This window comes from Haliaeetus albicilla, chromosome 2, assembly GCF_947461875.1.
Source record: "Haliaeetus albicilla chromosome 2, bHalAlb1.1, whole genome shotgun sequence".
Classification (NCBI taxonomy): Eukaryota; Metazoa; Chordata; class Aves; order Accipitriformes; family Accipitridae; genus Haliaeetus; species Haliaeetus albicilla.
Genome location: NC_091484.1, coordinates 24,555,707 through 24,572,599, shown reverse-complemented (window position 1 = coordinate 24,572,599; position 16,893 = coordinate 24,555,707). Strand labels below are relative to the sequence as shown.

The window sequence follows — 16,893 nt, the reverse complement described above, 5'->3', positions numbered from 1 at the left end:
TCTTGCCCCAGGTAGCCTGCTGTCCTTGATTTTATAAGCTGTGTGCATGGTGGGATTTCTCTTATGCTGCCAGTTCTTGCTGTACCTGCAGTAGGTGCTGGCTTCTCTTTGCATTTCAGAGCAGGGCGTTGCTATGGCTCACAGGAAGCTCTCAGAAACTGCTCACCCATGGGGTGGGAACTTTTCTGCCACAGGAGCTGCTGCGGTGCAGTGGAGGGCTGCGTTCTTCACTGAGAAAGGAAGGTACCCGCTCAAGGGAAACATGCCATCAGACCCCAGCATGGGTAGCCAAGGATCAGGCCTAATCTTCAATGCTGTTCTCCATGGCTCTGACCCAGGAGACCAAAAAAATCCCCCTGTGATGCCGCCAGTGTTGCGATTCCGCAGTGCTGTGCTCGCTTCTTGCTCTGTTCTCTCCCCGCAGCAGCAGCCCTACCTGCATGCAATCCAGCCTGGGTTTGCCTCCCTGCCTGCTACTTGTCATGTAAGGGTGCTGGCTGTCATTTGCACAGACCTCTCGGCTGCTGTCACTTCTTGCTGAGCTGCGCTGGGTGCTGTGGCACTGTGGTGATGCTCAGGGTCCTGGGTGAGTTTTGGGTAATACTGGAAGCATCTTTTTTGGGGTATCCTCTTTTTATATCTTTTCTCCTTCCAAAATTAATAGCTTTTTCCCCTTAACTTATCCTTGCTTCTGCGCATGAATGCTCTAAATCTTTGGCTTTGGGAAGAATAAATATTTGGAGTTTGTTGTTCATGCTATATTGTTATTTTCTGACTTTTAAAAAGTATCCAGAAGGATGCATGTAACGCTGGGTTTGTTCGCTTCTTTCTTTGGAGATACGCATCTTCTGTGCTAGCTAAGTGAACAGCGATGGTGTTTAATAAGCGAGTGCATGTGGCTATACTGACTCTCAGGCTACCACATCTCTGAAGGTGAATTATAAACCCAGCTTTCCCAAAGGCCTGGAACTCAAGGGAAACCTGGCTTTAAACAACCATGAAAATCCAGAGGATTAGTATTCACTGAAGGCCCTGTGGAAGAACTGGGCTTCAAGGTTGTGTTCCTGGGAAAGGAAAACTGATCAAATACCTTCGTTGACAAAGAAGGCCACAGGGAAATCAAAGAGGGAGTAAGTGCAGCCCACTGAGGTCAAGGGGAATCAAAGCTGAGTCAGGTTGAACTCCTCAAGGTACAAAAGGAGCACCTGGAGATTGTGCAAGGGTAGGTGGTCTACTGGGGTGCAGGACCATTCTTTGCTGTGAGGTGCTTCACCCTAGAGATTTCAGTGGGTTTTGGAGAAAACACCCAGTTTCTGCTTCTGGAAACAATGCTGGTGTTTGGAGAGTGTCTTAGTTTCTCCTTCAGGACAGTAAATTATGCCATGGGGTAATAAAGATTGCATGAGCTATCTGGAAACTTAGCCGACGTATTTAATGCGCTGGAATGATTTCAAACCAGAACAGAACTACTGCATAAACTAAACCTCAGAAGGCCAAATGGCTGATGAATTGGTGCCTCTACTCTGAAATGGTCCTTCATCCTTACAATATCCAAGTATCTCAGAAACTTTACTTGATGCATCTTCACCATACTACAGCACGGAACGTGGTCATCCACCTCTGAAAGCTGGGTTGGAGGCAAGAGGAAAGTGAGGTGCTGAGGAGTGTATGTCTAAGACCGAGCTGTGGACAGATAGAATGTTCTTTAGAAAGCCAAGACTGGTATTTCAGCCTTTTTAGACTCTTCCCCCCTTCCTTTTGCATGTCTCCAAAGCACTGGATGGCCCCACAACACAACACTGTAGTGCACAGAGGTTTAACAGTTGTTCCCAACTTCCTGAACACATTTGTTGGCAGCTCTCCGCATCAGATTGAAAAGTCTGGCAATGTCGGTGAGATGTGTCCTGCCTTCTTTTTGTACAGACAGAATCTGCTGCCTGTAGCTTGTATTCACTTTGAAGAATGAGCATTGTTCAGCTGTGCTATGGCATCTTGCTGGGCACTGTTCAGACCTGCTTTAATTCAGTTAACAAGCCAACTGAGACCACAGAATAGCAAGAAAAATAATAAAAGGTCTGAAAGTTATTGGAGTTTAGCAATGTCGTTGGCTGTAACGTAGGCAGTGGGTTTTCATGTGAGAATGGCATATACTCAAGAAGCTGATAATGTCTGTATTTAAAGGATTATAGAGATTTTTGTCCTGCTGAAATAGGTTTCAAGCTGTGCTGAATGCAGTTGCTGTTCAATTGACACAGGCACTTAGGAATGATTAAAGCTTTAACAAGCCCACAGCCAGATTTTTTTTCTTTAAGAGAATTTTAATGAACTCTGGGGATATCAAAATCAAACACACGGAAAAGCCTTTCACTGTTCTGCTAGGACATTGTAATGTTCGCATTTTGTCTGACTTGCAAATTCCTCCGCTCAGGCCATAGAGAGGGACCGCCTGGTTTACGCTCGAGCTCACTGAAACGCACAAAACTGGGCTGCAGCTGGGAACATCTGGCTGCAGCGTCTCCCAGGCCCAGCCCATCTGCTGCCCCATGTGCAGCAAGGACGGAGAGGCGGGTGATGCAGCAAAGCGTGGGAGAGCAGAGCGGGATCCACATGCATTCCAGTATGAAATAACCAGGGCAGCTGAGACCGTTCAGGATCAGGTGTGCCAGCGTAGCTGAGGTTTCTCTTACATGCTTCCCCAGCTCCCAAGGAGAGCTGCCCCTTCCTGGGGTGTGGGTGCTCCCTGCTCTCGGGGGGCTGCCTGGGTTTTCCCTCGCTCCCACGACAAGCACTCGCTGCTTCCACCCTCTTCACGTCTGCTGTATGCATGGCCCTACAAGGGCAGAGCCACGAGCTCTTTCCCGCTCATTCATCTGGAGTTTGCAATAAGTCAGCTGCTCTGTTCATGGAGATTTGCCCAGCACCTGTTTTGAAATTAATAAAGCTGGAACAGAACTAACCGAATCAAGCGCACAGAGAAAACAAACTGTCTTTAAATGCAAAAAGGTATTGATTTGCTATTTTGCCAGTGTTAATTTTGCCCCTGTGCACACGCTTCCATAAAGATGCATTTGAGTAAAGCTAAATTAAATGTCAGAGAGTTGGAAGTGCTGGTAAACTCACCTCCCAGACAAGCACCGGGAGGTTGTGGCAACGTGCTGCCGTGTGTGCCGAAATCTGTGGGGCACTTCTCAGCCCAGAGCCTTTGCTGGACCTGAGGGGCTCGTACCCAGCTGCAGGGGCTCCATCCCCGAGGATGCTGTTTCCCTTGGGTTAAAACAGAGCAGCCTGGAGGGTGGCTTTGTTACTGATTTGTTATTAGTTAGAATTAATCATATTTGATTTTAATAGGAATATGGAACTATAAGAACTATTTTAGCAAAATTATATATTGCATTCTATATATTTAACCAACAACTAACAGCTGCTGTGAAATCCCCTGTATAGCCCTGTACCAAGGCCAGAGGAATTGGTTAAAATCATCTAGTAGGAACATTTAGAACTTAGATAACAGATGTCAGAATTTCAAATTAATAGGAACTTAGGAACTTAAGAAAATGTATTATGTGTAACTATAAGAATTCGAGTATTGTCTGAAATCAGTTAACCACGGAAGCTTTGGTAAAGATTTACTTCGATCTAATTAACGAGAATTCCAATCAGTAGAGTTAAGTGAGATTAACCAATGATTGTTTTAGTATAAGAATATTGATAAGGTGGTATGACTGAGGGCCAATCACTAGAAATATTAAATTCAAGAATTAACATTGAATGTATTTTATGTAAATCTAATACATGATGGCGAAAATCGTACTGCGCAGAATCACATGAAAGGTCAACTATCGGACAAAGTGAGGAAGACTATGGAAGACCACCAGAGGGCTTCTGAAGACCACCAGAGACCTTCATTGCACCTGCGTAAAGGACATTTACATATGCTAATCACTTCCCAGAAATCCAATGAATATGTATAACTTTTCTTGGAAATCTAATGAATATGTATGAATAAGTTCAATATAAGGTGTATGATTTTAGTGTTCAGGTGTGCGTCGTTCGTGAGAGGACTCACCCGCGCACCAGGCCACCAATAAAGAAGTGTCTGCTTATCTACACTAAATTGGTGTTGATAAGTTCTTTATTCCGAGTTTTTCGGCAACAGCTTCACTAATGCCCTGGGATGAGCATTGCTGCTACCAAGGTTGCTTGACTTTCCCAAATTCGCTGGGCCGCCTGTGCAGCTCTGATTAGCACCTCCAGGTCACCTGGGAGCTGGATGGTATCTCAGCAGCCTTTACAACCCTGTCCCACCTGGGAGTTTCTTCTGCTTCCAGAGGACTGGGTGACTGATGGTTTGAGGAGGAGGAGGACGTTGCTGAGCCACTTACAGCCAGCTACAGGAGCAAGTGCTGTGCCCTGGAGCAACAGTTCCTCTTGCCTTGATGATTACTGCAATTGCCCCCAAACCAGTACTCCTGTGAGCGTTAAGCATGAAGAAGAGATGTCCCTGGCAGCTACAAGTTTGTATCTTAGCAGCACCTGCAAAGCCGTGTTAGTCCTGAGCTGGGTTTTAGGTGGTAAAGAGGGTCTCTGGCAGAATTTAAGGCCTGTAGGTCCCAACGTGCAATCCCGAATGGCTCCCTGCTCTGCCCAGCGCTCCCACTCTGCACAGGTGCCTCGCCGGCACTTTGCCTTGCCTTGGGATACGTCTCCGTGTGAATTTGTCAGGGCTGGGCAATTCAACACCTGCCTGAAATCCAGGTGAGGTTTAGTAAGAAGCTGTTTTCTGCTGAAAGACTGATGGACGGGTGGACCCAAGAAGCATCTACAAACACAGCAAACCGCAGCAGGATCAGGCTGTCTGGAAAGTTCATTTTCATTTGATAAGTTATTTCAATGCCCAGTCAGAAGAGGGCCCCCATTTACCTGTACTGACTGGCTAAGGCCTTCAGTCTGCAGACAGGAGAAAAAAAAAAAAAAAAAGAGATTAAATTGTGTATGTTTTTAATCCTCATTAGGATGCCAGGTAAGTCACTGCAAGTCCCTTTATTCCCCTGGTCTATTTTACAGCACTGGTACTGCTTAAATATTAAAACTGGCATGTGCAGTGACTGTAAAAAAAATTAGACCAAGTTATGTCTGAAGTTCTTGGGCTTCCAGGAAAGGTGGCAGACGTGATTACTTATAAATGGTGGTGGGCTGGCAAAGAAAAATCACTGTTTCTCTTAATCACTGTCAAAAAGAGATGAACTTTGCTTGCAATTGTATCGCAAGGAGAGCACAGATAGATGGGGTCTTAGTACCTGGGAGCCTTGTGAGCAGCCAGGTGGTGGAACCATTTGATGTGTGGCAGGCAATGGAAAGATGCCCCTGTCCTAGGGAAGCCACTTGTCAAAGCCCTCAAGACTGTCACCCGGCTGCACCAAGGGCCACGCACTTTCATGGACATCTTCAGAGACCTTCAGAAGAGAGAGGAATTGGAGGAAACGTCTTTGTCTCTCCATTCCCCTGCCTGGAGGAAATGAGACAGAGGAGCAAAAAAAAAAAGTTTGGTTTTTTTCCTGATGACAACATTCCACAGTAATAAGACTAGATTTGTAATGTCACCCACCCCCAGCCCCTCTGCAATATTACAGTATTAGGTCCTTCATTAAATAAGCCAGGGATAGAAATATTTTAAAATGTTGTTTGAATGTTCCAGTCATTAATTTAAAAGGTGGCAAAGTAGAAACTTAGTTTTCTCCCAAGTTACTTTTAAAGAAACATCACTTTGGTGGGAAATGTTTTCATCTATGCATTTTTAGATTAATTTATATTTTCCTCAGTCTGAAAAAAACTAGGTTAATTGATTTTAATCTCTTGTTTGAAAGTTTTGGAAATGTGGGCACTTTGGATTCTTCCTGTGGGCAACAGTCAAAACTAAGGAGAGAATTCAGATGTTTAGGGACTCATTATGTTTGGGAAAGGAACCGAAAAAAGCCAGTCTAGGTGGCCTGGAAACTGGTTGACTGGAAGGAGCCCAAGAGGAAGAAAAGTCCATGCAGAAAAGCAGTTCCCTGTTTTCAAGATGAGATCCACAAAAAGAGAGAGTTGCTGTTACTACAGAAAAAAATTCTGCGGTTACCATTAGCTGAAGTTTCCCTTTCATTGCAGATTTCTGCGGTGCTGTCTGCTCTCCCAGCTGCTGCTGGGAACAACTACTCAGAATGTTTTTGTGTTCAGCCCTTGGCATAACCATTTTGTTTTGTTTCCCAATCTTCTTGGTTTTGGTAGAATTTTGTTTTAGTACAAATATTTTCTGTGCATTGTTTTCTATGCATCATTTTTGCCTATTAACTGCTGTAGAAATTGTTGCTGAGACGTCATGACCCAGACTGGACGGATCAGGGAGTCGTGTTTAATTCAAAATTCTCGTGGGCTAAATTAAGGTGAAACGACACCATACAATCAGTTAAAGATTTTATTCATGACAGAAGCAAACTGAACTGGGGAGGCATGGTAGTAGGTGGCAGGGTTTCTCACAACAGATATTGGCATAAGACTACTTCTGTAAACTGTGTAACCCAGGGTAACCATATACATCAATTCAGGGAATGAGGAGATCCCTCCTGTTGAGTCATAAGGTTCAGAGAAGACCCCCTTGCTTTCTAGACTCCTCCTCAGAGAAGGACCCAGAGGTGGCTGGATCTGCTCTTAATCCCAGACTTGGTCAACGGTTTCATGTCTTAAAGGGATGAGGTGTAGGGATTGTGGAAAAGGAAAAGGGAAAGAGAGAAGGTGGCAGAGAGAGAAAAAGGAAGAGAGAAAGATTTCACTGGTCCTGGGTCCAGCATTGGTTCAGTCAGCCGAGGGGGTCCAGTTCTGGTGGGCTTGCGCACCCGGGACTTCAGTTTGTGTCCTTTTATCATTCTTGTCCCTCCTTCGGGTGGGAACCTGAACTTGTCAGGTTAATGAGCAGTTTGTGAGCCTTTGGGCTTGGGGGTCCTTTGTGGAATAACTTCTCCTTCCCTGCATGGTGTGGCCATTGTTTGATCTTTGTATCAGAACAGCTTATCAGAACAGGGAGCTGTGCACCCTCCAGCACGCTCTCCCCCTCCTGTTGCTGATGTCTGAGCTGATGGGCTTTTCACCTTGGTTCCTTGCTGTACAGGGCTTGTCTTTAAGCAGAACTTGCCCCACCACAATGTTTGAGACATTAATTCTTTCAGTCTCTCACAGACATTCACCCCTTGGCAAGCGCCAGCTTTTCAGCATGCGACAAATGCCTTCCTTTTCTTATTAATGCACACGTTCGGGAGAAGTTCTGTGAATTACGGAATGCAAAATCACCTGCTTTTTCAGTTTGGGGAATTCCTTAGATGCGAGAACCAGCTGCTGAAGCAGACCCAGGAGCCACAGGAGGGGTGAAGGAGGAGAGTGCAGGTAAAACACTTTTTGCAGCCTACCCACCGGCTGGCAGGAACAACTGCGAGGGGACTCGCTGGTCAGTCCCCAGTGTGCTGGTTTTGCACAAGCAGGGATTGCTCCCCAGCTGCAAGTGTGGGGCTCTCTGCCTTGCTTCGTGCCAGGTAAGGGCTGGGCACAATCTCCCTCCTTCTCCCCATGCCAGTGGGCTATAACTCACTCAGGCTGCTTCTGCGATAGTCGGGAGCGCCCCGTTTCCTTGTAGGACACTGTGACTAGAGACTGCTCTGATACCTCCTTACCCTTCAGGATCATCTGCTCTGTTCAGGGAACGGTACTCGCCCCCTCCCCAAATGAACGCTTGGCTCACCACAAGGCAGGGAATGCTCTCTTTATTCTGTGATTTGTAGCCATCACCAGAACTTTCACATTTAGTTCACAACATAAATAAGCCAGGAAGATGAAACACGTCGGTGTCATTCCTCTTTTTCTTGGTTTTAGCACTGCTGACTGTTCACCTTGAATGTGTGGGCTTGGTGTATAACTCAGTCCTTTACAAACGGGGTCACCATGAAGATAGCTGGCCTTTTCTGGCAGTATTGTGCTGTTGTGTTTGTATTTGGACAAGTTCCCCTTAGAGTTCATAGCTATTGGGACTGACACAAGATTTCTCTGAGAAGTGGCTCGTTTGTCTGACTACTCAACACATGGAATGTATCTACACTGCAGAATGAAGGCATTTTCCTGCCTCTCTGTATATTAAGACACCCAGCAACATGCAGTGACAGGACAAGAAGGGATAAGTGAAATCATTTTAATATAATATCAATGTATGAGAAACAACAAAAGAAAGAAAACATTTTCTGGAAAATTCTGCATATGTATATATTGCATTGTATAGTCTTACAGACAAATTTACATCAAATACGTGATATATTTTAAAACACTGATTCAAAGAGAACAACAAATTAATTTTTCTCTTTCTGTACAGACATGGGAGTGTGATTTTTTTTTTTCTGTTGCTATAGTTTGCTGTTCTTTAGGAAGAGTACTCATATTCTTCAGCACTGCGGCGTCCAAAATCCATCCAGCCCATGTAGTCTCTGTCATTTATCCTGTGTGTAGGATCAATGCTCTGTACTCTGTTTCCCATAACTGAGAGCCTTCCAGTGGGACCTAAAGAAAAAGCGTTTGGGAGAGCAGGGAGTAAGTGGACACATTTTTCAGATTAATCCATTGTCTGATCTGTTTTGTACTCATTAGCAGACATCTGCAATAGTTGAAACTGGTTAACTTAATAAAGACCATGTAACACCACTGTCAAGTCATTGGGGAAAATGTCATAGAAACTTTATGGGTAATGTCCTGAAAGTGGCTTGGGTTTTTTTACTGTAAAATAAACAGATCATTTTCTCCCTCCTGCTGCAGGAGCATTCTGCTCCTGGCTGCCAGTAAGGAATATGGGTGCATTTCTCCTTTTTCCTTCCTATCTCACTAGAGAGAGAAAATCCAAACCATTTCTCACTCTTCCTGTAAGACCACACCCTTGCTTGCTGGTAGTGGGAGAGTTGCTCTACATGCAAAATAACTCTGCATGAGAGCAGACTCAGGCCTGAGATAGGACTCCACCACAGTCCTGTGCTGCTTGAAGAGCCATAAATGGAAGTACAGGAGCTCTTACAGTGCAAATCCCGTAACAAGTGGGATAGAGTTATGAATCCCAGATTTTGTGGAGAAGTGGGAATAGTCCTGAAATGGAGAAAGTTGTGTCTGGAATTTATAGCTAGAGATGTCTATTGCTGGAATTATACAGGGTTTATTACGATGTCAGTGACATTTTCATTGCTTATCCCAAGCTTTCATAATTCCTTTCACAGCAGGGTTGGATGCTGATCTCTGATCTTGCCTTATGCTTCCTGTCTTCATTGCTTAAGGCATCAGAGGCACAAACTATTTGCAAGGAGAATTTATGGTTTTAAAAAAGGGCTGTAATCCTCTGTTTTGACATCATCACATTGTGTAACTAAAAATGCAGGAAAGGTAAATTACTTGTCTCTGCACTCCCTGAAAACAGCCAAAATTGACATATGCCAATAATTAGATTGCGCTTAAGCCTTGAGTGAGGAAGGAACAGATTCAATATATTAGTATTCAATGCAGACTGTATGCTTGAGGAACACTCAAACTGATCAAAAAGGAAAAGAAGCCCAAATCAAAGCCCACAAATCCAAATCTACACAACTGCCTTGCTTACAGTGTCTTGTGCTTTGAAGGAACCCTTGGTGACTCTCTGCTTTTGTATTTCAAGGTTTTCCTCATGTAATGATTTATAATGAGCATGATCCATTAAAAATAAAACCAACTGCATTGTTTTGTTAGTGGTTGCAGGGGGATTGGAGAGTTAAAGGTACCAAAAAAAGAAACCAGCCATGTTTTAGACATCTGCCTAGAAAAAAATGTCAAAAAATGTCATTATCCCTAGAAAAAAATGTCAAAAAATGTCATTATCTCTAGAAAAAAATGTCTACCATTAAACGCTTAAACCCCATGAAATTCACATTCGTAATTCAAAATACAGAATTAAGTTGACGAGAATGACTTCTTGGCACCCTAACCAGACAGGACTAAAACAGCACAGAACCATCACTTAGATGCTGGTATTTAAGAGACTTCTGAGCCTGCAGTGACCTGTGGGCTCCCCTGGTGCCATTATGGTCTAGACTGGCAAGGGCTCCTTAGAGGATAGTAAATGTGCATGTCACTGACTTGACAGCTACAACATCTCTTCTACACGGTGCCAGGTTCATGCTGAAAGCATGCTGGTGAAATTAATTGAAAGCTAAGGGTCACAAACAGTAAAATTAATTTCTTAACAGCATCCTAACTACCTTTCCTCAAACCACCAGAGATGTCCTGTGGATACTGCAGAATCAAGGCACAGCAAGCATATTCAAAATTGTAGCAGTTTGGCTATGAGGCTGCCACCTAGCCCTAAGTCCTTGAGAGAATTTAACTCTCTCTCCATTTTAAATGGAAATATTGTCCAAAATCAGCCTTTCTATTAATCACAAGGGCAAATGCCATCACTGCTGACTGCTAACACTAGCAAATGCCCAGACTGCCTTTCCCCCTAGATGGAGTTCTCCAGTGAGTATTATGGTTTAGACAGGTTAAAAGTGACTAATACAGTAGATGTTGAGTGTTCTGCAGAGATTTCTGAAGTACTGCCCAGAACTTCTGTGTTAAATGAGAATATAATGTTTTGATAGGAACACTGTCTGTATTGTTATAAATTAAGTAAATACTGTTTTGTCCCTGTGAATCTTCTCTTCTGTTACTAGCAACTACATCTACAAACCAGAGTCCAGCTAGCCCAGTCATGTCACAAGAATCCCATCATCTGCTAACAGTCACTTTGTAGTGTTAATTATATATGTCAATTAACATGTATGCAGGAAATTCTCCCTCATATTAATACTTAGCAAAAAGACATCTTAAATCCAAAGTGTTTTTTTCACTTCATCTGGTTAAGCTATTTGGAAATGTCAGCCAGATATTTAAGAGAATATAATGGCTAAATAAACTAGAGGAGTTCAGTTTCCATGTACGTGGGTAACAATGACTACACTTGGGAAAGGCAATGAGGATTCTGCTTTGTAGACTCCTGCAACAACATTCTTACTCAGTAACAGCTTTAACCGTGGCACTGAATTGTGGAATTTTGTATCTGAATTCTCTTTCCATTAGATTATGTGGAATTTCATATCTGAACTCTCTTTCCATGAGATTATGTGAACTGCTAAAAGACGTTCCTTAATGGATATTGTGCAAATTGGTAACATAAGATGAAGTCTCTCAGACTGTATTAAGAGTGGTTCTTTTCCTGTTGTTTCTGATTTGGCTCTGTTGTATGTACACAGATGAATGTGTATAGCTGCATAGGAAATGCATAAAAATGCATGTGGCCTCTCTTCATTGCAGGCTGCCATCAAAAATAAGAATAGTATTTTGCTTTGCATAGGTCAGCAGTGAGGCTGTCAGGAGGGGAAGGTTAAATGGTCTGCATAAGGTTGTGGGGAGAGACAGGAAAGGAGAAAGCTTACTTATATAAAGTGACTTTTATCCTAAGCACAGTCTGGAGCTGGGAGTGAATTAATTTCTCAATGTCTGTATGTCCAGGTAATCCTAATTACTGCCTTCCCCTCAAGCCCTCTTTTCTTCTCAGATGTCCTCTTCCCCTGTAGTACAGGGGACAGACTAGAGTGAAGCCATCACAAGTAAACAAGGTTTGTGTAGTGGCTTTTGTTGAGGTTGGCAGTCAAAAGGCAAAAGCAATTCAGCTGCCCATGGTGTTACTCTATTGAGATACAAACCAATACAGAGACGAGACAGTTCAAAAGGAAAAATGTTTTCTTGGGGGGAGTTTCAGCGGTCAATGATTGTGATCCATCATTTTTACCGGCCACACAAATGGCATGTGTTTCTGTCTATGTAAAACATACACTGTAAGGTGTCGACAGGGACAGCTTTACTCTTTCCCTTGCTAGCTCATGTACGTAATACAATTGTTTCCCCGAGTGACTAATAAATCATGTGATAAGAATGAACCACTTTAATATCACTACTCTACCAGTGCTTCATGCCCTTGTTACAAACACAATGCCATGGGGGTTTTAAGTAACTGCAAGATTGGGTTCTCAGGCTGCCTGAGACCAAAAATCTGACAGGAATTGACATGTTTTGAAGCAAATGTGCTTTTACTTATCACTGCTTTTAATTATTCTGTTCAGAAATGTGAATTCTGATCTTTCACACTTTCCTAACTTCCTCTGGGAACAAACACATGAAAAATCCAATACTGAGAAGATTTCCCTTGCACAGGTATTTCTGGCTGAGGTAAGGTTAGCCATTTGGTCTGTATTTATCCTCAGAAAAGTTCTCCTGCTCTTCTAATTTAAAAAAGGGAGGGAGGAGGTTAACTAAATGAAAAAGTTTGAAGAAAATGCAATTCCTGTATTTTATCTAAGATACAACATGCTGAAAATAATGCCAAAATTATTATAAGGCTATGAAAATAGTAAGTTAAAAATAAAAGCTGAACTATGGCCTGACAGGTAGGTTACATTTTCTTCAGTTACCTGTACGCAGCTCTCAGTCAGTGGCTGCTATGTACAAATCTTTTTGGGGAGGAGTTCTGCAGTAAATAAGAGAATGCTCTGTTACTTCAGGAATAACCAGGCAAAATCTACATTCTGCCTTCTCTAGGAATTCATGCTAGACGATGACAGGGTTATCTTAACATCTAGGCATCCCTGCAGGAGATTCCACTGCCACCGAAGTAGCACAGTAAGTAGGCTCTAACCAGTACCTTTTCTGGCTTGCTGGAGATACTTGGCCAACAAAGCACCGATGTTAGCTCTTTGGTCAATGCTTCCATCCAGCCGTGGCATGGATTTCAGCGGGCCAGCAGATGAAGGGGCACGGACGTGCCGGTGACGTTCTGTCAAGCTCTGCTCAAGCTCAGCAGCCAGCGGATTCCCATTGTGCGAGCCCACAGTCTGCTGTCCGAAAGAGCTCGCTGAGAGCACAGCAAGGAACACGCAGATGCATGTACCGCTGTACATTGCTGGGGAGAAAAGGAATGATAGGCTGTTAAAATGACCAGATTTACTGCATTGTATATTGTCCCTACCCCCATCTTCCATTGGGGGTGCTGGTTTCTGAGCAAACTAGGTCTGTGCTGGGTTTTTTTTTAATGCAGGTAACTGTGGAATCTGTCTTAAGTAAGTTGGAAAACATGTACATGAATAGTTAAATATCCCTTGATAAGAGGAAGATACACTGGAAGGAACAAAATTAATTCACCGTAGTATGTGCTATGTCTCCCTGATCTACTCAATTCTTATTTGCTTTTCTTTTTTGGAAGCTGTATTTCATTAAAACTTAAGGGATATAAGTCCAGCTCTGTGAAAAACCTCAGGATTCAAACATTTCAGCATTTTGCTGTTGTACTAAAAACTGCTATTACAAATACCCAGTTCTGACAAGTTCTATGAAGAGCCTTTATTCTACCAACCTTCATTGGTTTGAACTTCAGTGTTCAAGAGGTTTCATCTCATCACACACAGAAAAACAAAAACTTGTCCCAAGGAAAGAAAAAACAAAAACTTGTCCCAAGGAAAGAAAAAACAAAATCTAACACTCCCCCAAGCATTTGATCTAATAGGTGGGGTGGTGAAAGCTGTTTAGTTCAAAGCTGTAAGAAATAATGTGCAACTGAACAATAATCTTCATATAAAACAGAGAATTCAGATGTAACCAATTTTTTACCACTTCCTTAAACAAGTACTGGACAAAACGATGTCGCTTGACTCGACTGTTTGATTGTATAAGCCGAAATAGTATTTTTCTGGAAACAAAGAAATTACCCTCAGTTATTAGGAGAAACAAGCTTCCTAGTACTTAATGCTACAGGGGTAATTTCCATTTATAAATATACATGAATTAGCTATATGAGAGTTTTTGAATCGTTCGAGTTTCTGAACAGTATATTGAATGTAACCTTTTAATTTTAGAAGAGGAGAAAATGAAGTGTATTTGCCCACCGCATACGCTAGACAGAAAACAACTGCCATGCATAAAATACGACGTTTTTGAGTATTGGGGTGCCGGGAGCAGCCACCTCAAGTCCTCTCCCCCTCCGGACCCGGCTGCCTCTCCTCCAGCAAACGGCGGGATGCCTTCGGAGCCGCCGCACTGGTAAGCGCCTGGGCACCCCCATTTCGCTCCCCGCCCCCCAGCAGAGATGCAGTCGGAGGAGGGGTGACGGGTCCTTCCTACCTTTCCGCTGCGCTTTCCCGAGGTCGGACCCGAGGAGGGAGCGACGTCCCTGGGTGCCCAGGCAAGGAAAGTTAGGGGCGACTCAGCCTCGGCCCCTTAAATAGCGGCGGGCACGGCGGCGGTGTTTGCACGGCTCTGACGCAGCCGGGGCCGCCTCCCGCCGCCCGGGCCGGGGGGGGGGGGGGGAATATGTGTATGTGGGGGGGTGCGAGCCAGCTGGGCATTAAAAAAGTGCTCCTGACTGGGGAGATGCGCACACACCCCCGCCGCCCAAAGACCGCGGCGAGAGGCTTCTGGCGGCGCTCCCGCCCGCGCCTGCGGCAGGCGGGGCGGGCTCGCCCGGACCGCGTGTAGCGGCGCTGAGGGGGGTCTGGGTTCCTCTCGCTGCAGGCTCCTGCGACCTGAGCCCGGGGGGGGCACAAACGCCCTCCCGTTGGCTTCTGTTCAGGAAGATGGGGCGGTCATTTTATTTAAAAAACCAGGCGCAAACCACAAAGCCAAGGATGATTCCCCCCCCCCCCCCCCCCCCCCCCGCCCAGGAAAGCCGGGATGGAGATGGGGACGCCTTCGACATGGTTCTGCCGCACCGACCCCCCGGAGCTACAAGTCTCCCGCGGCCGCTGCGGGGACCGCTGCCCCGTCCCTTGCCCCGCTCCTCCCCGCCGGGTCCCCGCAGCCCTCTGCGCGGCGCGGAGCCGCCTCAACCGCCTTCCCTCCCTCCTGCCTCCTCCTTGTCGGGGAGCGGAGAAAATCTCCTCAAGCTCGGGCCGCCCGGGCCGCCGCGACGAGGCCGTGGCGGGACGGACGCTTGCCACGGCCGGGAGGGCCCGCTGAGGTAGCCCTGCCCGCGGCCGTGAAACACCCGCCCGTGCCTCCCCCGCAGCGCAGCCCCGAGCCGCCTCCTGGAGCAGCCGTGACTCGAGACCCAGCGCTGGGGAGGGAACTGCGGGTACTGCGCTTCTTCGCCATCTCGTCACCCCCCTCCCAGCCGGCGCTGCCCACACATCGCCCCCGGTACGCCGCCCGGGCTCCGTCCTCGCCTCTGCCACGCTGCCCCGGGCCAGGCCGGGGCTCCCGCTGCTCTTCCCGCGGCGGCCGGCAGAGGCCGCACCGCCCCCCGCCTTCCCGCCCGCCTTCCCCCGGGGCGGCCCAGCCCGACGTCGGGCGACTTCACGAGAGAAATAAATTCACTGAAATGTCATGAAAGCTCATGGCAGGAGGATTGGAGAGGGGAAAAAAGCCAAGCTGCCGGCAGCTCCTCAGCGCGGGGTCGGGAACGCGGCCAATGGCTCCTCATGCCCAACGGCTCCAGAGCTGAGGGCCCCGGGTGTGAGGAAAGCTGCTGGCGTGGCCTGGAGCATGACTGGTGTCTGAGGGGTGTTGTGGCCTGCCGCACCCCACTGCCTCGGTGGGGTGAGTCTCCGAGGTGACGGGGATGGCGAGGCACAAGCCGCGGACTCTGAGGTGCGCCGACTGAACCATGGGCCGCTTTCCGTCTCCCACAGGGGCGCCGACTTCGGGCAAAGTTGCCATCCCAAGGCAGTTGGAAAAAAGTGAAATCAAACCCTGCTTTGAAAACAGAAAAGTAAGTTGAAGCTGATTGCCAGGGGAAAGGAGCAACACTGGAATTGTTCCAGCAGGACCTATCCAAGTGCTGGTTTAATGGCTCTGTCTGCCTCTGGAAAAAAAAAAGAAAAAAAACCCACAAAAAAACCCCAAACAAACCAGTAATATTCCTGATAATTCAATTTCACTATTTTGGCTTGGTGGGAGAAATGCTCAGTGCTATTAGACAATTAAATAGTCAACACTGAATTGAACTGTAGGTGTCTGGGGAAAGTATCACAATCTTTCTGGGAAGGTACAGTACGATAACAATTCTGGTAGCGTCACATCAAGCCCTTGTGAAACTCACTGTAGATAATGAGTTCCCAAGGGACCAGCCCAAAGCTTAATAGAAGAGAAAGACAGAGATCTTACTAATATGTGCAGATGCATAATTCATATCACAGAGGTATAAATATAAATGCAGGCATTTAAGGCTGACATATTTGTCTGGTTGAACAAATACACGCTACAGGAGTTCATTTACATTGAGCTGCTTTGGATTATCAGTTCACTCATAAATATATCCAGGACTGCACAAATGGAGTGAGAGTATGTGTGTGTGTGTGGCAGCCAAGCTTACTAGTTGTGTTCGTGAACATACAGAAAGGCAGCAACATACAAGATCAAATAGAGAAGACAGGAATGTTTGCTGGACAGTTACATGCATATATTTCTGTGAGATCTCTGTGCTTTTATGAGATCATATACTAGCTTTTTCAGTGTACCTCTGAATTGATCAAATTGCTATGTTTGCTGTGAGAGGGTCAGGAATTTGACAGTGTAAGCAGAGCATGAAGTTTTCTGGCTCATTCTACCTACATGGTCTCTGCACTGACTGCAAATGCCTGTTTGTTTTTCCTATTTAAACATCATAGTGTATGAAGAAAATTAGTGAGGCTACGGCCTGAAGTCAAGGTATTAAAATGCAGCAGTTCTGCACCAGCTATAAAATTGGTTATAGGCTTTTGAACACTGGATTTTCATCGTTGAAATCCTTAATACTGGTATGTACAGTCCTTGGAGATCATTTTGTGCCTTACTGATGTT

The 16,893-nt window shown here is 45.5% G+C and overlaps 1 protein-coding gene across 1 annotated transcript; it reads right to left on the bottom strand.

The window, feature by feature from the left end:
• Positions 1–8,198: 8,198 nt before the first annotated feature.
• CCK (cholecystokinin) lies at positions 8,199–14,383 on the bottom strand. The gene is made up of 3 exons (XM_009923815.2): positions 14,239–14,383; positions 12,767–13,024; positions 8,199–8,574 (listed from the first exon to the last, which is right to left on the bottom strand). The coding sequence occupies exons 2-3, from the start codon at positions 13,020–13,022 to the stop codon at positions 8,438–8,440; spliced, it is 393 nt and encodes a 130-aa protein (XP_009922117.1). The 5' UTR covers positions 13,023–13,024; positions 14,239–14,383; the 3' UTR covers positions 8,199–8,437.
• Between the last annotated feature and the right edge of the window lie 2,510 nt (positions 14,384–16,893).

Excerpts from the sequence above, each read along its gene's own strand:
- CCK (XM_009923815.2), bottom strand. The coding sequence starts at position 13,022 with ATGTACAGCGGTACATGCATCTGCGTGTTCCTTGCTGTGCTCTCAGCG. Across the intron at positions 8,575-12,766 it reads TCTCCAGCAAGCCAGAAAAG|GTCCCACTGGAAGGCTCTCA; the intron begins GTACTGGTTAGA and ends CTTTTTCTTTAG.